Source organism: Cygnus atratus, chromosome 2 (assembly GCF_013377495.2).
Source record: "Cygnus atratus isolate AKBS03 ecotype Queensland, Australia chromosome 2, CAtr_DNAZoo_HiC_assembly, whole genome shotgun sequence".
NCBI classification, from domain to species: Eukaryota; Metazoa; Chordata; class Aves; order Anseriformes; family Anatidae; genus Cygnus; species Cygnus atratus.
Window position 1 is genome coordinate 85,056,781 of NC_066363.1, and position 21,610 is coordinate 85,078,390.

Consider the following 21,610-nt stretch of genomic DNA (forward strand, 5'->3'; position numbering starts at 1 on the left):
AGGGTTGCCACGTGCCAGGTGCAGAATTGGCACATGCTCTTGTTAAACTTCATGAGGTTGGTGATTGCCCAGCCCTCTAATTTGTCAAGATCTCTCTGCAAGGCCTCTCTGCCCTTGAGGGAGTCAACAGCTCCTCCCAATTTAGTTTCATCTACAAACTTACTCAAAACACCTTCTAGTCCTATATCCAAGTTATTTATGAAAACATGAAAGAGAGCTGGCCCTAAACTGGAGCCCTGAGGAACCCAAATAGTGACTGGTCAGCAGCCTGATGTAGCCCCATTTGCTATAATACTTTGAGACCAAACCATCAACCAGTCGTTCACCCATGGTATTAAGTTTTTATCTAGCTGTATGCTATATCCATTTTGTCCAGAAGTATACAGTGGGAAACAGTATCAAAAACTTTACTGAAATCCAAAAAGATTACATCAACTGGCTTCTCTTGGTCAAATAGATGGATAACTTTCTCATGAAAGGAATTTAAGTTTGTTAAGCAGGACCTTCCCTTTGTGAACCTGTGTTGGCTATGACCAATGACCACATTGTCCTTCATGGATTTTTCAATAACTCCCAGGATAATTTTCTCCATAATTTTACCAGGCACTAAAGTGAGACTGACAGGCCTGTAATTACCAGGGTCTTCTTTATTGCCCTTCTTTAAAATTGGAATGACGTTTGTGAGCTTCCAGTCAACTGGAACCACTCCAGATTCTCACGACAGTTGAAAAATAATTGAGGGAGGTCTTGTGATGACATCAGTCAGCTCTCTGAGTACCCTGGGATGAATCCCATCAGACTTCATAGACTTATATGCATCCAGGTGGAGCAGCAAATCTCACATAAGTTCAGGGTTGGCTGGGAGTTTATCATTCTCTCCACAGTCATGGTTCTCCAAGTCAGGGCATCTGGGGTCCCAGAGCCCATCATCAGTGTTGAAGATGAAGGTGAAGGAGGCATTAAATGTCTCTGCTTTGTCTATGTCCCCATTTGCGAGGTGACCATCCTCATCAAGTAATGGACCAATATTGTCTCTGGTCCTCATTTTGCTGTTAACATATTTAAAAACAAAAAGCAAAAACTTTTTATTGTCCCCCACAGTAGTGGCCAGCTTCAACTCTAATTGAGCTTTGGCCACACAAATTTTCTCCGTACAAAGGCAAACAGACAAATATATATGCATTTTCTATGCATATATGTTTGTGTGTACGTACACGTTTGTGCATATATATCCTCTGGCCCTCCCGAGTCCCCCAGCTCTGCACACTCTTGAGTCTCCCAGTCTGTCGTTGTGCTGCCTCCCAAGGTGTGCAGCATATCCTTGCTTTAGTGCTACAAGGATGCTGTTCTCTGGGCTGCAATGTCAGTGTGTGTTGAGTGGCAGAGCTGCAGCCAGTCCCTACAGGAGCAGTCTGCACTGTCAGGAAGCATCAGTGTGAAACCAGTGAGTATAGGCTTGGTCTCTGAGTTCCCAGCGTGGGTGGAAAGAGAAAATTATCTAAAGGGAAGAATTGCCTCTTAGTAAATGCCTTTTTGTTAAGTGCAGAGACCGTGCTCCCTGGGATATATAGGTTTGTCTCCAGTCTTTGGAAAAACAAGTACGGTATTTCTGATTGAAGCACTATCTGAACTTTGTATGGTTCAGTCATCTTTTTACAACAACTTAGAAGAGTCTGTGGGGAAAAGTCCTTGCTGGAGAGAGTCATGCAGCTTTAAGAAAGAAGCTATAGACATTCCCAGACTTTGTGCTGAGTTAGCAGTCTTCAGAAGTAGCATGCTACAGCCCTGTTTGCCTGGAGGCAGCACTAACTAGCACTGTAGTGCCTTCAGTATGTGGACTTGAGTATCTGTGGCAGCATTGCTCCATGTAGTACACTGGAGATCCTTGTCATGTCATGCTGACAAACTCATTTTCTTTCTTTCCTGATTCCATTGGTTCCATTTGATTTGTGAAAGTTTAATAAACCTGACACATCCATAAACTGAATATATATATATGTGTGTAAAAAACTGTCATTTACAATAGTCATGACATTATTACAGATTGACAGTCTCATGTTGATCCATAACAGCCGTATCCTGTCACATACCAGAATCCTTACACTTGTTATAGTAATCTTTTCATTCACAAAAAAAAAAATGCATTTACCCTTCCAGAACTACATGCAAATTCAGCAGGAAAAAAAAAAAGTTATTTCAACTTGTCTATTGAAAGCCTTTGTAAGAAGTCCTCCATGTCAACAAATAACATTTCACAGCAGAATATCTTTAAACCTATAAATTATTTTTTCCTAGACAAGAATCTCCCTTTTCCTTTGAAGCTTTCAAGTGATTCAGTTCACTTTTCACAAAGAGAAAATGAAATAAAAAGTCTGACATGATAATCCCTCCATATCCACCGAATTCCAAGGTAGCTCTGAGATTATTCAGTTTTCACAAGTTTCAAGAGCGTCACATTTTCATCATTTCATAATCAGTAAAGTATATGCACAGGTGTTTGCAGATTATGGACTGTTTCTCAGTTTTGAATCCTTGAAATGTGAGTACTAGTTTTTATTTATATATGTACTATGATTATCAGTGCAACTTTAAAATAGTCTCATGACAAATTGACATGGATTTTTCAAGAAACTTAAAAAACATTTCTGAATGCATTTCATATTATGTTTATTTCTACAGTTCATGGGCAGTTCATCAATAATTCATTATTCTAACTTCGAGAGTTTCCATTAGTGTTTTTGGCCCAGCAGCGAGTTCTTGTTGTTCTAATGCAGAGACCTTTTTATGCCAGTGGTCTCCCCTTGAGAAGCATCATCGTAAGGCCTGATTGTAAGGCACCACCTCTATGTTTAAGAGTTCTACAGGATGTTTTTGTAGGTGGATAAAATTGATGTTGAGCATTTGCCCAATAAATAGAATCTTTTTATATCAATCAAGATATTTTTCAGAAAATTTTAAAGAGCAAGTAGGGTTACAGGCTACAAAAAGTCAAACACAGATGGAAAATTTTACTTTTTCTTGCTATTTTGGTTGTACTGTTTTTTAACATATAATGTTAGTGAATATTGCTTTAATACATTAATATAGTGGACAAATAACCCAAGTTACACTGCAACTAGTGAATGCTTTTTCTCCCGTGGAGTTCCTTCCATGGGAATAAGAACAATCTAAAAGGTTATTGTGCAGAGTGAGGGAAGAAAGTAACATGCATTATGGATTAAGAGGAACAATGGCAAGGTGTGGTATGGATATAAACTGAGGTTGGCAGATGAGAGAGTAGGTTCTTTTATCTCTTTTTTTTTTTTTCCTGGTATTCCTAAAAATATTTTGTTCCTAGCATGCTTTAATTAAATAAATACAAGTTTGCTCAATACAGTTGAAAATGTGATATGTTTTGAGAATGAATGAAACATCATGATTGGGGTTTATTTTAAAACAACAACAACAAAAGCTTTCATGCAAAATATCTGTGGTTATATATTTATTCACTATTTAATGTCTGCCAAAACTGTCTAATCTGTCTAGAGTGTGATAGTATACAATTTTGTGATTTTTAACAACATATTTTTGTTACTTCAACATTAATACTTGTAATTAGATCTTATATTCCATTCTACTCTAAGTCTTCAACAAATCCATATTATTAGAGAAAAAAGATTAAGAAAACTAAAAAGACCTTTGTTTCAGCTTTTTCTGTTTTTAGTGTTTAGTGTGTGTAAGTGTAATAGTATATTACATGTGTATAGTTAAAGAGTGAGAGCTCATGAGCAACTAATAATTATTTCTACACAAATATAAACTCTAATAATGAAGTTTAAAGGTTGTTGAAATCTTTAAAGCAAAATCTTAGGGTAATGAAAATTTTACACACGTAGAATGAAGAGGCAAGGTTCTAATAGGGAAAAAGGTAACTAGGAGTGTAGCTCTTCATATATTGTCAATCCAATTTTACATTTATTGCCATCACAAGTCCTGTCAAACTATTTTGCCTTTGGCTTTTAAGATATAAATACACTGGTGCTGTGTAACTTATGAGAGCTCAAGATACCAACAAGTTCACCTCAAAACTGTTTGGGTGCAGTGTACAGATTGGAGTCTGGGGAAAATGTGTTGTGTAACAGACTCTCAAGGAAGTGCTGAATAGGATAACGAGTAAAAGTTATAGGGAGGAGTGGGAGAGCTTCAAATATCTGCTCAGCTTCAAATATCCCAGGGAGGTGATGACCATTGCTGCCAGAAAAGCTGCCTTGGAGACTATCAGTACAGCAGATAGAGAGGGAAGCAGCACAAAAAGATCTGTAAACTGTGGGCTGAGCTGTCTTTGGAGAAGAGTTGTCTGACAGGGTTTGAACTGTTGCATGGAAATGCTGGCTTTCTTGCCCTTCAAGTTCTCCTTAAAAGTTTTGACAGGTTAGAGATGTTCCTGCAAAATGTTTAGATTCAATTGCATCAGCTTTTTTTTTTTTTTTGCTTTTTTTTTTTTGCCTTTTTTTTTTTCCTTCAATACAATAACACTGTCAAATGTTCACTTATTAAACTTTTGGGATTGCTGCATGACAATGGATGTAATTCAAGCAGGTTTGTTTTGGTTTGTTCTTCCACTTCAAAATTTGGGAATGAAAACATATTTTACTTGTTTCTTAAGAGGTACCAGTGTTCTATAATGATTCCTTACACAAGGAGGGTTCTTCTCCACAAACCCATGTATCAAACTTGTCTTGTAAGAATTCAACTCATCAAGTTGTCAATCTCTCTTAAACTCATGGACTTTTCTCAGTTTTAGTAATCCTTATGGGAAAAGGGCCATGTGTTTATTGTCTTCGGTATGTACAGTTTCCCTTCTTTTATTTCAAGAAATATTATCATCTGTTGTTTCCTAGATTTTTTTTATTTTATTTTCTCTGATTTTTTCCTGTATGACTATTATTTTTTTAAATCATTTTAATCCTTTTTCTTAAAAGAAAAAAAATACCATAATACTTAGAAAAATTTTAAACGAGATAAGGCTGATATGTGGTTACATTACCATCAGATGCTCTAATTTAGAATTAATTTTCTTTTCATTAAAGTGACTGAGTGCATTCTTAGACACACTCAGTAACCATCCATTATTCCAGTAATCTGGAGTGGCATGGTGGCAAAGCACAAATAGGCTTAACATGGAATATTGAACCAGTTATGTAGTAAGAATACACCATAATATAAGGTATAAGGATAATATAAGGTGTGTTTTTTCTAAACGTAGTGCCTGAAGTTATCTTCAGCTTGACATGAAAGCCAACTTTCATGTCCATATGAGTGCATATATTACTGGGATACAATAAATAATCTTTTATTCTATTATTTTCAGAACCAAATTTTGTGTCATCTTATGACATTGGGAACTTCACCTACTTCTTCTTCCGAGAGAATGCAGTGGAACATGACTGTGGGAAAACAGTCTTCTCTCGGGCTGCTAGGGTGTGCAAAAATGACATTGGTGGCAAGTTTGTGCTGGAGGATACCTGGACTACCTTCATGAAAGCTCGGCTGAACTGCTCTCGTCCTGGAGAAATTCCATTTTACTATAATGAACTACAGAGCACTTTCTTCCTGCCAGAATTGGACTTGATCTATGGGATTTTTACCACTAATGTGTAAGTAAATTCCACGATACTTTTTTTGTTTGTTTGTTTTTTTGTTTGCTATTTATAACAGTAAAAGCTAAAGCTTCTGGGCTGTTCTCTGTTCTGTATTTGTGAAGTAAACATAATAATTTCAAACTACTGTTTGCCCAGTCTTGTGAAAAAGAGTCAGCTTCATATGCGTCCAATATGAATTGCTGAAGGTGTATGAAAGAAGGCAGAATTCTTAATATTTCTTTACAGCATAGAAGCAGTTATGTTTTATTCTGTCATCTTTTTCATAAATTTTAAGGCTATTCTGTCATCTACTTCATACATTCTTATAAAGACATTTTTTTTTTTGTTTTACACATTATTTCATATGCATAAATATATGATGAGCTTATGAAATAAATATTTTACAATTATAATTTCATGTGATCATGAATTTGACTCAATGTAATTTGAGTCAGGAAGTGCTCACTTTACCCAAAAGAGCACAAGATGTGCTCTTAAATATTATAAATCAGTCCTAACATATCCTACTGTAAGCTTGAGAATCAAATCAAAATTTAATCTGTTTTGTCTGAACCTTATATATCAACAAGGTAAAATCTGAAACTGTAGCATTTAGTCTTAAAAATTAAAAATTGTTAAATATTAAAACATTGTGAATGGACCTAAAAGCTTTCTGGACTCTGAACTTGATATCAAGAATAGCTTAACTTTCAGAAAAAAAAAGAGATTTTATCTCAGAAATGTGCACTCTTACATAAAACATGATAAATGGAGCTCATATGTTGCTCAGCAAGAACAGCCCATGAATTATGGCTGTGCAGCCAAATTTTTACACTTCTGGAACAAGGTTTCAGATTTTGGTTTCTGATTCTTTTATCCACTTGCAGTTTCTTGCTGCATAAATCAGGTTTGCCTAGAATTTTAAAAGGTACTTGAGCACCTAAAACACTGCTCAGTGCCCCTTTCTAAACAGCTGAATACCTACATCCTATTTATATACATATGTATATTGAGAGGTGTATATATACACACATTAGCCAGGTGGAAACAGTCACAAATTAATGCTAGCAAATAATGAACCCTTAGATGATTTGACAGTGATCATGAATTTGGGCCTCAGCTAATTTCTCCTGCTTTTGGTACAGTCTGGTATTAACACATCTTTCAGACTGGGATATACCCCTTAGCTGGCAGCTCAGGCAGTGAGTGTGGCTTTTGAGGGGCACCTTGCACCAGGCTGTAACAGTTCCTGACTTTGGGACATTGGGTGATAAGCTTAACACTGTTCTTGTACTGAAGCAATGTGTTGAAGATAAATGCTGCTTTTTGAAAGAGAAGAGCAGTCTTTGGGACTACTGGAGATAAGAAAATTTGGTGATATTTTCCACAGTTATTTTAATATCATTAGTCTGTTTTACTACCTAGTATGAGTTCTAGAGGACAGGCATTTCTCAGGTGGCGTGCTGAAGCACTGTTCAACATGATCTATCATGAGAAGTCAAAATAGCCTTGACACTCTCCTGCCATGGAAAGCCTGCCTGGAGGAATTCTGTTCCAGCAAATCTGCAAGGCTTTGGTCATGGCAGGGGAGCCTCTCTGAAGGACTGTCCTGGCAATCTGTGGAACGGTGAGGTTTCCTGTGCTACAAATTACACCCTTTCTGAGGTTGTTTCAGGGCTGTCATCATTCACCCTGATCCTTCTGAAAAGGAACCTGGAATGTAAGACCTTGACACATGAAAGGAGGCAGTACTTGAAACCTTGATGCTACTTTCTTCTTTCCTAGTAGCTTAGCATTCTGTCTTGTCCAACAGAGACATACTATTCAAAGAGGAATTAATTACAACTAATTGATTGATTGATTGATTTTGTGATAGCTCCATTTCGACTCTGTTTCTGACATCAAATGTTGTAAATAAAATTTTGAACATTGTGGAAATTCAGAGTTCAGATTGCTTCCCCATGTTGCATATCGTTCACAGATATCTGCACAACCTGTATGATTTCAGTCTTGAAACCTGATGATGGAGAGCCACCAGGGTTTCCCGTGAGGGGAGCCCACATACTCCTTTCCATTGGTGTAGCAGCATCAGATGTTATTGAACCACATTCAGCATTCTTCAATCTCAGTATCTTTAGAATTGCAACGATTTTGTTGTACCCTAATTCTTTTTTAAATATACTGTGAAATATTTTGTGAGGGAAAAACTGAAGCATTTCTGTCTATAAATATTGTGAGTCCTAGCAAAACATGCACCAGTTATGTGTGTTTGACTTTTAAGTACATTGTACCTCCTGCTTCATAATGAAACTGATTTTATTTCTTTCAGACCATCTGAATATTTACAAGCATCAGTCTGATGTCCTTTAAGGACTTGAGGAAATTCAAGAAGCATTTGATATTTGTTAATAGTATTTGTAAGCTGTCTTTAATGATAGTTTATATAGGCCTGGAATTATCAACTCTATCGATAATTGATTCTGCAGAAAGTACTAGCACAAAACTTCAGGTTTTGGGGATTCTTTGAAATAAGGGTGACAAACATAAACAAGGAAATTGCTCTCTTGTCCTGCTGTTAAATCCATATATCCTAACTATTTTTTTTTCAGTTTTGAAAAGTTTTGTTAGATTTGTTATTTTTTCTCTCCATCATTTTGGAGTTTCTATAGTAGGTTTTCTAAAGGCTTGTGTAAAATGCAAGGTAGCTTAAAAAAAATAAAAAGAAGAAAGCTTTGTGGATCAATTGTCAGCTGTTTTACCTGCGGTGCAAATTTGTGCAACTGCCACCTTAATTATCTATATCTTTATCTCATATTGTGGAAAAGAACAATGCAATTTTCCACATTAAGAGATCTTGGAGTCACTGAGTTATATTGTTTACACCACGCAGAATTGCTTTATCGTGAAATCTGTCACATTTTCAAGACAAGAACAGGAAAGTGTATGTTTTGCCTGGCTGCTGTTTATTCCTGTAACAGGAGATCTCGTAAAGTATGCAATCCAAGTTGTTTTCCCTTGATGGGTTTCTGGAATTTGCATTTTTGTTGCTGTACATCATCATTTTGAAGATGGGATTTTTGTTCAGGTTTCTTACCCAGGGGTTCCGTAGGGTCCAGAAATATGCCATAAGATGAAAATCCTTACCTCTTTGTATTGTCATTGGTTACATAGAAGAACCATTAATGAGTCCCAAGAAGAATGTTATCCTGAACTTTGAAAGTAGGAGAAAGATGTCCTTGATGCATGTGATTATATGTGGGAATAAAGTATGGCCTTCTTGTACTAGAGTAGCAGCACAAAGTATGAAGTTTCTCCCATATGAGCTACTTGGCAAGGGTGACAAAAAATTAAGTCCAATGTCAGCACATCATGTATCTTTATCGTGAGATACTATCTCCTGGGTGATCATAATAGTTTTGTTAATTACTTGAAGGATTGGAGAATTAATAAAGGAGAATATATATATTTTTTAATTTATTTTTCAGCAAATTAACTTCATAATGTTGTTATTTAAGTTAATGTTTATATTTCTTTTTCAGGAACAGTATAGCAGCCTCGGCAGTTTGTGTTTTCAACCTGAGTGCCATAACTCAGGCTTTTAATGGACCCTTCAAATACCAGGAAAACTCTCGCTCTGCTTGGCTTCCATATCCCAATCCCAACCCTAATTTTCAGGTACAGATATGTGGGAGGACAATAGTTTACAAGTGGTGGTTTGTTTCAGAATGTTGTGTGTCTTGTACTTAAGTAACTCCAGAGTTTCCCAGTATATTGTAGCCTAAGACCTTAAAATTTAAAAATAAATAAATAAATGGAAAAATGTTTAAGAATTCCCCCCTATTTCAACATCCTTAATTTTATCTTTTCACAAAATAATTTGAGTTGGAAAGAGGATGTGCTTTGAAGGTTAGGAGAAAAAAAAGCTTAACTTTAATCTGTCAAAATGAAGCATTGTAGTTATCTGTCAAGATAATATTAATTCCTGGTTCAAATGTAATCAACTTGTTATTCTCCTTTACACTGCATTTGTGCTATTAGAATCTGGAACGGAAACACCAAACGGAAAAAAAATGATAGGGGGAGAAGATAGGGGGGAAAAAATGAGTGGTTACCATTGTGTATATTTCCCTGTGCAAGGTGGTCCATGCTCGTGAAGAGTCTGATTAAAATAATTTGTGAAGTGTTGTGCTCCTTATTTGAACTTGTCAGCCTCAGAGCATGTAATAATCTGTAGCTGGCTGACAGCATAAAACTAATTATTTCAAGGTGGGTCAGTCACTGGTACTCTTAAACAAAAATAAAAGGATATTTCAGGTAAGCACATATGCACGCATTTGTTGTGGTTTAACCCTGGGAGCCAAACACCAGAGCCACTCTGTCACTCCCCCTCCTCAGTGGGACAGGGTGAGAACATACTGGGTTGAGGTAAGGACAGGGGGATTGCTCAATTACTGTCATGAGCTAAACAGGCGCAGCATGAGGGAAATTAATATAATTTATGGCCAATTAATAACAGACTTGAAGAGTGAGAACTTAAAAAAAAAAAACAACAAAAAAAACATCCACCTTCTTCCACCTCCTCCCCCTGAGTGGTGCAGGAGAAAGGGGAATGGGGGCTGCAGTCAGTCCCTGATGCTTTTTCTCCACTGCTCCTTCAGGGTCACTCCCTGCCCCTGCTCCACGTGGGGTCCCTCCCACGGGATGCCATCCTTCCTGAACTGATCCTATATGGGCTTCCCACAGGCAGCAGCTCTTCAAGAACTGCTCCCACATGGCTTCGTACCATGGGATCCATCCGTCAGGAGCAAACTGCTCCAGCACGGGTCCCCCACGGGCAGCAGCTCCCCCCAGACCCCTGCTCCTGCGTGGGATCATCTCCACGGGCTGCAGCTCCGGCCCGGGGCCTGCTCCTGCGGGGGCTCTCCATGGGCCGCAGCCTCCTCCAGGCCACATCCACCTGCTCCACCGGGGGCTCCTCCACGGGCTGCAGCATGGAGATCTGCTCCATGTGAGACCCATGGGCTGCAAGGGGACAGCCTGCTCCACCAGGGGCCTCTCCACAGGCCACACGGGAACTGCTGCTCTGTGCCTGGGGCCCTTCTGGAGCTGGCTGGAGCTGGCCCTGATCTGACTTGGTGCAGCTGCTGGGCTCTGCTCACAGAGGCCACTCCAGCTCTCCTGCTACCAAGCCCTTGCCACCCAATACAGCATTTTTATTTTTCACAGCACAGTCACTACTCCCACAAGGAGAATTATAGTGAGAGCCATGCTGGCAAGGGAAATAGAAGGAAAACTACGTTAATATAGTGATTAAAACCAATAACTTTTCACTACAATATTTAAATGTGGATCTGCCTTTCACCCTTCCTTTAATCTCGATACAATCTCAGGGGTTTAGTGCTGCTTCTATAACAGCCTTCCCTATCTTGTTAAGGGTCATGAGCTCTCTGCAAGCATGAAACAGAACCATCCACCAGGGACTGTAGGTAGTTTTAATTACGCCCTGATTTATGCAAGCAAAGGAAAATAAAACACTGAATATGCTCTGAATACAGGCCAGAGCCCTGTTACCTTTTCTGAATAGTGTTTTTGGCATTATCCCCAAGTGACAAAATACCATTTAAGTAAGCCATATTGCCAAAGCAGGCTATTATTGGTATATAACTTTTTACATTTTGTAGAAATAGTTACGTTGTCAGAATAATGATTGTAAGAAGATCTAAGTGAGGCTATACTTTTGAAAAAAGAAGCCTGAAGAAAGGCTTGTATGTAAAAATCTTACCTTCTTTCTGACTAAATGAAAGTCAAATGCAAGTTATTAATGTCTCCCTGCAAAACCTTTATTAACGAGTCTAATTATTGCACAAGCACCCCATACAGAATGGTGCATACAAATGAAGCTGACAGTCCAATGGCTATGTAAAAACAGTTGGAATCTATATTGTACTGTCAGTACTCATCTCTAACTCCCAGTCCAGGCAGTGAAATGTTGAAATTTCTTGTTTGGAGAATCTGGCTGGTTTTAATATGACTGGTACTTTCTCTATCAAATTTACAAGAGCAGCAACATTTCTATCATATCTCACAGAGCAACAGCTTTGTAGGCTAGCACTAGTTTAAAGAGCTGTAACGTTGCCTTTTACAACACAGTATTGACGCCAATTCATGTTAACTGATCTCTAGGTATCATTAGTGATGTTGAACTTCTGTTTTTCACAAGTGCTATCTTTTATTCATTTGAACTTTCAGTTAGATTTTTGGCTCCGTAAGTGCAGTGCTGACATATACCAGAAGCTAGTCTAATGCTTAGAGCTAGGTGTAACCTTTTTAAGATTTCACAGTGCTTTAAAGTACATACTGCATGTAGAGAGGATATGTACACTGGCTGAACTTGTGATTTCCTTCCCCAAAAGGAGGAAGCATGGGTATGGTAAAATATGAGAAGTTCTGTTTATGTAGTTGGAGAATTAGATTTATCCTCAGAGTATTCGGCTACTCAGCAGTAACAGACAGAAGCACGTGATTATGAAGGAACTCTACTGGTGGGTGGTGATAATTACATTCAGCATTTTATTTCCAAGGCTGGATGTAATCATGTATTAATTGAAATATTTTCCAGATTAGAATAGTAGTGGAGTCCCAGTCCTGAACAACACTGTTTCTCTCCAGAGCTTTTACTTTTCTCTTTATGCGGGACACCTTCCATTGTAAGACCAAGGACAATATGTATTTCAGTGTATTATGAGCATTCTAGCTAGAATCTTTCTAGCTTGATATAACCAGAAGAATTCTTCTTTGGCATGCTTATTTTATTTTATTTTGTTTTAATTTTATTTTATTTTATTTTATTTTATTTTATTCAATGGTCTGGCATACAGGGTGCTCATAGAGCAAGAAAAACAGTTGTTTCCTGTCAGTTGTCTTTCGTCCTCATAGGTTCTCATGTTATGGAATTACTGATTGAATTAAAAAAATAAAATCTATATTTGGAGTGATCACTTAATTCCAGATTGCTAACACAGCAATGATGAAAAAATAACTTCTAGGGTTTTGCAGACTTTATGATTTAGTTCATATTGTGATTCATAGTGCAATTTATGACATAGTATCCTAGAATCATAAAATGGTTTGGGTTGGAAGGGACCTTAAAGATCATTTAGTTCCAACCCACCTGCAATTGGCAGAGACACTTTCCACTAGACCAGGTTGCCCAAAGCCCCATCCAACCCGGCCTTGAACACTTCCAAGGAAGGGGGATCCATAACTTCCCTTCCTAATTGCCCTGACCCATATATAGGACGTTATTACACTTGGCATTTTTGAACGTCATGAGGTTCACACAGGCCCACCTCTCAAGCCTGTCCAGGTCCCTCTGGATGGCATCCCTTCCCTCCAGTGTGTTGACCACACCACACAGCTTGGTGTCATCACTCAAATTACTGAACGTGCACTCAATCCCACTGTCCACGTCACTGACAAAGCTGTTAAGCTGGTCCTAAAAGTGGAATAGAGTGAAAAAATATGACTTGAGTATTCTTTCACATCACTAATGTTTGATAAATGTTGTGAAGTACTGTTTTACTTCTCTAATGCATCTGTGTGTGAGTAAACATGAAGATGTTTACATACTCACACATGCTAAGCATATATCTAGTGTCCTCAGTTAGTTGAAGACCTAAACACAAAGATTTTAAAATTAATTGCTGCTTATCTTGCTTTGTTTAGTTGTGTTTGGAATTTGTGCATGTGATGAATAAATACACAGAAATTAGTACAATTTTTAGATATACAATATGGTCAGTTCCAAATCTTTGCTATGGATAACATTTTTAGTAAGATTTATAGTTAGAACTCTATTCTGTCCATTCTTGGTTAATGAACACAAAGTCTGAAGAAGCTTATAGAACTGTGGAGAATTGTGCTGTGACCTGGGATTCCTGTCAGACCCTGGCTGTGACAGAGATTTCCTTTGAAAATTTGTAATGCCTTTAACACTGTGTCTGTGTAGATTGTGAAGAAAACTAGTGATAAATTTCCGATAGTAGCTTTTCTTCTTGCTGCCCTGTGTGCATAAGTTATAGCCAAATATTACTATAACCCATCTGTAGTCAGTCTGGTGCCCTTTCGTATTACTCGGAGTTAGGGAGTCCCCTTAGTACTGCCTCAGGAAAGTGGAGCTTCCTCAGTCACTGTGTGAACAGTCTGATCAGCACCGAAATGTGCCATGAATGTGGAATTCCAAAGTGTCACTATAATACACAGTCTTGGTATTCATGTTCTTATGCTCTAATTCAGAGAGTAAATCTGTTGTTATCGTTGAGGCATATGGTAACGTTACTTTTCTGTGTTTGCAGTGCGGCACCATGGACCAGGGTTTGTATGTGAATCTGACTGAGAGGAATCTTCAGGATGCTCAAAAATTCTTCTTAATGCATGAAGTCGTTCAACCAGTTATTCCAATTCCTTACTTCATGGAAGACAATAGCCGATTTTCTCATGTGGTTGTGGATGTTGTGCAGGGCAAGGACATGCTCTTCCATATCATCTATCTTGCCACAGGTATGAACTCTGTGTTGTTGTGATAACTGCAAAAGTGTGAGGTCTGTGAATTTTAATGGTCTGTAAATCAGTTTGGCAGCGTGTGTAACACCTTGAACAACAGTTTGTTGTTGTTTCGTTTATGGCAGCATTATCTCTGCCTTTACATTTTCTGAGTAAACTAGTTCAGTAGTTTGCAGTGTCTTGGTTTATATAATACTGTGATCTTAGATGTTGGTGTCTTTACAGTTCTTTGAAAGCATGAAGTCTATGCTACTAAGGGAGTGAATGGCTGGAAATTCTATAAACATGAATTGACAAGTTTCTCTCTTCTATTCTTTTTTATGTAGTTAAGGGTACAATCACACTCAAGGTTCATACATTGCTTCAGTTCTCTGACTAAAATTGTCTTGATTAGAAGTATTGCTTTCTAGGTTTAAAATTTCATTCAAGCTTCTTAAAAACACTGAAGGTGTCAGAGAATTGATTTTGCAGAAGAATGGTGTCCCTAACTGATACTGAAATATTAGGTTGGAGTAACATGTTTAGAGCTTTGTGGCAGAAAACTTAGGGCAATTCTCACATAGTTAGTTCTAAGCACATTAGCAGGGGATATCTCATCTAAACAGTGGTTTACTAGTGTGCCTTTTTAGTCTCATAGTGAGTAAGCACCAAATACAAAAAAAATTAAAGAAATAATCTGTTGATCAACATGAGGAAGAAAAATCCTGTACAACTAGTTATTTGTTCTTGCAATCAATGAGGTCAATTTCTATAGAATTTCATCATAATCATCACATCAATTATAGAGAAACTGAATCATTTTGATCACTCTTAAATATGATTTATTATTGAAAATTGTATATTCTGTGGCTTATCACTTATCAAGAACCTCAGGATCATAGAATGGCCTGGGTTGGAAGAGACCTCAAGGATCATCTAGTTCCAACGCCTCTGCCTTAGGCAGGGATGTCACCCACTAGATCAGGTTGCTCAGGGCCTCATCTAACCTGGTCTTGAACACCTCCAGGAATGGGGCATCCACAACCTCTCTGGACAACCTGTTCCAGTGCCTCACCATCCTCTGAGTGAAAAATTTCCTTCTAACCTCTAATCTAAATCTCCCTCTTTTAGTTTAAAACCATCTCCCCTTGTCCTATCATCATCCACCTGAGCAGAGTCCTTCTCCATCCTTTTTATAAGTATTTTTTTTAAGTATTGAAAGGCTGCGATGAGGTCACCCCGGAGCCTTCTCTTCTGTAGGTTGAACAGCCCCAGCTCTCTGAGCCTTTCTTTGCAGGAGAAGTGCTCCAGCCCTCTGATTATTTTTGTGGCCCTTCTCTGGACCTGCCCCCAAGTCCTTCTCTGCAGGGCTGCTCTCAATGAGTTCTTCTCCCAGTCCGTGCTCATGTCCGGGATTGCCCCAGCCCAGGTGCAGCACCCTGCATTGAGACTTGTTGAACCTCATTAGGTTCATGTGGGCCCACTTCTCAAGCCTGTCGTGGTCCCTTTGGATGGCATCCCTTCCTTCTATCATATCAACCGCACCACTCAGCTTGGAGTCATCTGCAAACTTGCAGAGGGTACACTCGATCCCACTGTCTATGTCATCGATGAAGATATTAAACAGTACCGAAAAATGTGCATTGTGGTTCCATATGTGATTTATTTTTCCCCTGAAAACATTATATCTTTTTTTTAATTTTTTTTTCTTTTCAGTGAAGATTATTTCTTTTTAAGTCTGAAGAGATTTTTGAGTAATTTGGCGCATTTGGGTGGACAGTATTTCTTGTCATATTATCCTGGTAGATAAATCTTTCTAATTGTGCTCCTGGAAAGACGGGCAGTAATCTGAAAGTCTTTAATAAGTTAAAACTGTACTTGGATTTGGCCAGTTGTCGTTGAAACAACCTGCTGGTCGGTAAATCATAGCCTTTTAAGCGAAATCATGCCTATTTTAAGTGCAGTTTGTACTGTAGCGATCTGACAGAAACTGAATTACAGAAACATGTACTTGGTTTTATAAGAAGACACTGTCACTGTGTTGTAGGATATTTACATTATAATGACAGCATTGAGAATGATGTAACATCACAATTCTGGTTGTTTTCAGTTTTTCTTACTGTTTTTCCTTTTATATCTGATTCAAAAAGTGAGGATATAAAATTTCAAGTTTCATGGTTCATTAATAAAGTGTATTCAATAACAGTTCCAAGTTCTTTTTATGCATCCTTCTTGCTGCTAAAAATATGTTGCTTGTATATTCCTTATGATATATACTTGCTCTTTACATTTATTCTTCTCTGTACTTCTGCTTTCAGTCATTTATGGAAGTAGGATTCTATGGTAGCTGAATCTTTAGTCTGACACCAGTACATGCTTTTATGTAATCAGAAAGTATGTGTTGCATGAATGTGAGAAACTGTACGATAAAGAAACATAAGTAACAATATAGTGTTATGGAAGTTTTTTTTTCTGATAGAGCAAATTCTATTTCACTTTGATTTCACCCAACTGCAGGGTGTTTTTTTTTTTTTTTTTTGTTAGCATTCCTTCTGTGTGCACTCCCAACTGAGCATAAGTACTAAGCTTTATTTAAAAAAAAAACAACCAACATTAATACTTACTTTTCAGAAACATTAGCTGATTGGTAGAAGTGAAAATGAGCCTCATGTTTTTATATAAGTACCATACCTGCAATACATGAGGGTAGTGTAAAAATACCCAAGTATATCAAAATACATCGTGTGGTTTTCTTAAAATCTTATGAACTGGGGGAAATGACAGTATTTCTACCTTTTTGGTGTGCAAGTCACTTTAATTTCATTATATTGGTAATGATGCAGGACCTTAGTTCTCCATAGAGTTAGATTATCTTGTGTAGAAGCTCTGTGACAGTTAGTGCTGAGTTTGCATCCTAAACTGCATGTGGTAAAAGATTACCAAGACAACACTGCTTCTATAAACAACAGAAACTAGAAGGCAATGGTGTTAACTGTGGAAACCAGCACTAACTTTAGAACCATAGAATCATAGAATGGTTTGAGTTGGAAGGGAACTAAAGATCATCTAATTCCAACCCCCTGCCATGGGCAGGGACACCTCCCACCAGACCAGGTTGCTCAAAACCCCATCCAAGCTGACCTTGAACAATTCCAGGGATAGGGCATCCACAGCTTCTCTGGGCAAGTCAAGTGATGGGTCAGATTTCCCAGAGAGGTTGTGCAGTCTCCACCCTCGAAGGTTTTCAAGACTAGACAGCTACCCAGTCTATGTTACAACTAGTTCTCCTTTGAGCAGGAGATTGGAATTGAGACCACCTGAAATCCGTTCCAACCTGAATTATCCTGTCTGTCGCATTCCAGTACAGTATGCAAATTGGTTGGGCTAAACTGCACTTTTAAACAATCCTGTGAGAATAGATGTCACTGTACTACTTGGTGCCAAAAGGGAAATACGTTCAACTCCTGATAACTGGTGGTAAGGAATTTATACCTACTGCCATAAAGCAGGATGGATCCAACCCATGCTGTGGGGGATGTATTCTGCCTAACTTTTGTAGTTATAATTCATTGCAACATTCTTACAAAATTGCCTCTTAACATTCATGAAGCTGATTCAGTGGAAAGGTAAACATATAGATTAGATTGAATACAAATGAATGCTCTGTCTTTGTTAATCAAAGCAAAAATCCTATTATTTGAAGCAGATAGGCAGTAGTTAAGAGAAAATTCCTTCTTCCCTCATCTCACATTCACTTACTTCTCCAACCTGTTATCAGAATTACAGGTATGACAGAGGAGAATAACCCTGACAGTATTAAAATGTAATCTAATTTCATTAAGTCTTACATAGACATAATATTACTTAAGGAGAGACTGGGAATAAGCAAACAAATGCATTAATCTGCTGTGTAAACAGTCTTCATTTCTTAAACCTCTGCCAAGTCATCATTCTTCTGGAGATTCTGATGTGCTGGGATTTAACAGCTACTGCTGGTATCAAAAATATATTCTACTACTTTGGAAACACATCTTAATCTTCTGCTGCCCTGACTTCTAACAGAGAAAGAAGGGATATATAAATTCCTGCACATTTTCTGTTGCTTAGAACTAGCACAGTGATGCTGTCTTTAGGCAGGCAGAAATCTCTGAAACATTTTTCAGTGGTTCAGAACTGAAAGTCAAGGAAAGAATTCACAGAAGTTCTGAACTACAAATTATCTCTAATAATAGGTTAAAGGTGGAGCAGGTTAGTGAATGATCTGACTAGTTCTGACTGCTTTTTAAATTTCTAAAAAGTAAAAACAAAATGGTGTTACATATTTCATAGTTTTGTGTACTTTCCCCTTTTCTCTGTCCTTTTGTCCTTTTCTCCTCTCCTTTTTCTTTCTCCCTTTAACTTTTTTTCCTTTTCAATTTACATGCCTAGGTGTCCTGCGATTAAAAACTTTGCTAATATAAAAAAAGGTCTCCAAAGCATTTTTCAGGATACTGCAACAAGAGCAAAAGCTTGAGAAAATATACTCCAAGTAGCCTTTATTTAGAAGGTTGTTACAAAACGTATTGATTTATTGGAAAAAATAAGAAAATTCTTAAATTTGTTGTCTTAGATTAGTTTGAGGGTATTCTGAAACCAGTTTCTGGTTGCTGGCTTTTGAGAATTCAGAAAAAATAATATTGACATTGTCTGAAAATAAATTTCAAGGTCATATTTTTAAAATGGTGGAAAAAAATCCCATGTTTTCTTAGTACTTGTCTCAGTGGGCAAAATATGTATCCTCTGTATCCTGAGCAGAAATTATATACGCTTGGTGGTGGATCTTGATTACGGTAATTTATGCTTTAGCACTGATGAAATTGGGGTATAGCTAACTTACAAAGATCTAGTGAAACGTGAAGAAATATTTACTGTTGGTTGCATAGCTTATCTCTATGCTAAGAGTGGGCTTTTCACTGAACTGAGCCTGAATTTTTGTACCATAAAGACAGGTTTTATTTGAGACTTAGATGACCAGAGTAAGTTATGGAAGCTGTACCAAGAAGTTCAGGAAGGTAGCATTTTTTTTTCCCTCTTAAGACCTCAAAAATATACATAGCAATGGAAAGAATAATGATTAAAAAAAAAATCGATGATACACATGAAATAATGATTATGAAGGCACGCGGAGGTTTCACAAAGAAATTTCAAAAGGAAAATGCAGATGGATTTTTCATATGTTTGCCTACAGCAGGAGAATAACAGGTATTAAATCTACACAAATGTAACATTTTTTCTGTTGAAGCCCTCCCCGATGTTGCAGATTTTCCGGAGATTAGTCCTTACCTCATGAAGTGATTTGGAGTATGCATGACATTCATTGTGGAAATGCTATCAAAACATTTTGTATTTCTCCCATTTGTCTTACTAGATGAGAGTAAATTGATGCAAAGTAGTGCAAGATTTGATTCCTCCACTTTTTGTTACAATACTATCTTTTTACTTTTGTTTTTGTTAGCCATACAGGACACATTTTGCTAAGGAACAACCCAAGATCTTAAAAAGAGGAAAGAGGGAAAGGGAAAAGGAAAAGGAAAAGGAAAAAAAAAAAAGCAATGAATATGTGGTTTTGCTTCAAAATCTTGGAGGAAATATTGCCATTTTCCTGGTTCTGATCAAAGTGTGCAGCTTTCATATTTAATGAGCGTAGTGTCATAATATAAGCAGTAAGTGTGAAGGTATGGACCTTAACATTATAAGCAAAAATATATGCTTATATACATTTCATACATGGTGAAGAAAGCAGCAAAGCTTAAATTGACTGCATTTTTTTTTCTTTCCAATTTGGCACTATTTCTGACTGTATTGTCTCAGGTGTGTTGGGATTATTGAAAGTAATCTGCAGATAGTTTTTGTAGAAAGAAGCTCTAGATATTTCCTGTAAGCTTAAGAACACCTTTTTAGTCTAGAAACTGCCATATAAATGCAATAATAACAATGATCAAAGTAGTTATAATTTGAGTCACAACTCAAGTGTGAAAGTGGTAGGTAGACTATTTGTATGTATTAATGCTTTCTAGTTCAAAAACAGAGCAGCAGGAAAAATCAGAGTGCAGATAGATAATGGGGCATACGCACTGTAGCAGGCAATAGAGAGTTTTAGAACTCTTTCTCATCTGTTAAGATATTACCAAAATTAAAAGAAAATGGTTGCTTTGTTTCTCTGTCTTTCCTTGATAAAGGCATAGTGTGTTTATACACAGTCCTAAAGCTCCACTTCAATGTCTTTAAAACTACTTCCCTGTAACTTCTTGTCCTCCTGGCCTTTTGCAGTATCATTTTAAGAGGTTTGAAGCATGGACAGTTTCCAATTACTTTTCTGTCCAGAAATGGTGCACCTTGGAAGACACCAGTCTTCCAAGATCAGCAATGTGATGATCATGAACATTGTTTAAAAAATTATGCAGTAAATCATCAAAGGAATAACCTTATCTTCTGCTCTTTTTACAGTGACCATTACCACTGATAAAGGAAAATCTACTTGAGTGAACACATTGTTTATATTATTAATCTTTCCATGAAACATTTTGCTGTAAAGCCTGGAAAAAGATTGCATTGTTTTGGCTTTGAGAGTCTAATGTTCACTCTGGGATTCATGCTAATGTTATTACTGAGAATGCTTCTTATATGCTCTTGCCAGAATAAGAATATTTATAATATTTTCCATACAGAATCAAAAGAAAGAAGGATAGTGTAAACCTTAGCCATTTTACTAGGTAATTTAAACACAGAAAAGTTGATTTGCCACTGCCTTATGTATTGTGTCACCTCTACTGGGCAAAGTGGCTTTAAAATGTTACCAGATTGGAATGGCCATGTTTGAAGTCTAGGCTACAAATGATACTGTCAAGCTCTAGAGAATCAAACCCTGAATTGTCGATGTTTGCTACTGATTTCCCTTGGCTTTTTCACTCTGTGTGGAGATCTTTCTTTCTGCCAGCTCCAGTCAGATAGCGCTAAAGAGGTTTCTTAATAAATTGATGACTCTAAGTAGAGCTGGTTAAATTATTCATTGACAGCAATTTATATGTGAGAACCATAGCCCTTTATTTGGTTCACAAATTACCCACTATTTATTTGTAGTCATTTTTTATTGTTATTGTCAACTCAGAAATAGGTCATGATTTTGATTAGTTTGTTGCTGGTATTTGCCCAGATAGTTTGTTCATATTTTAGATAGCATGTTCATGAATTGCTTGCTGCAAATAGGTGGCATTTGTATTCTGTTCTCATGGGATAAATTTAAGTAGGAGAAGCCTTTTTGTCTGTTCACAAGTTATGGTTATGTCTTTATAATTGCCCAGCTCTATTGGATAAAGACTGTAAATAAATGTCCAAAGAACATACGGCGTGGGCTCTTCTGTGCCATCACTGGAAGTCAGAATTCGTGCCAAAAGCAGCTACTGCCCAAA

The 21,610-nt window shown here is 37.4% G+C and overlaps 1 protein-coding gene across 6 annotated transcripts in view; it reads left to right on the top strand.

Moving 5' to 3' along the window:
• Window positions 1-21,610, top strand: part of SEMA5A (semaphorin 5A) — a 337,359-nt gene that overhangs the window by 202,324 nt on the left and 113,425 nt on the right. For all 6 annotated transcript variants that reach the window (XM_035552812.2, XM_035552815.2, XM_035552811.2 and 3 more), the window contains 3 exons: window positions 5,351-5,636; window positions 9,161-9,296; window positions 13,976-14,180. In XM_035552812.2, coding sequence (XP_035408705.1) covers window positions 5,351-5,636; window positions 9,161-9,296; window positions 13,976-14,180 — 627 coding nt within the window. The remainder of the gene's footprint in view (window positions 1-5,350; window positions 5,637-9,160; window positions 9,297-13,975; window positions 14,181-21,610) is intronic.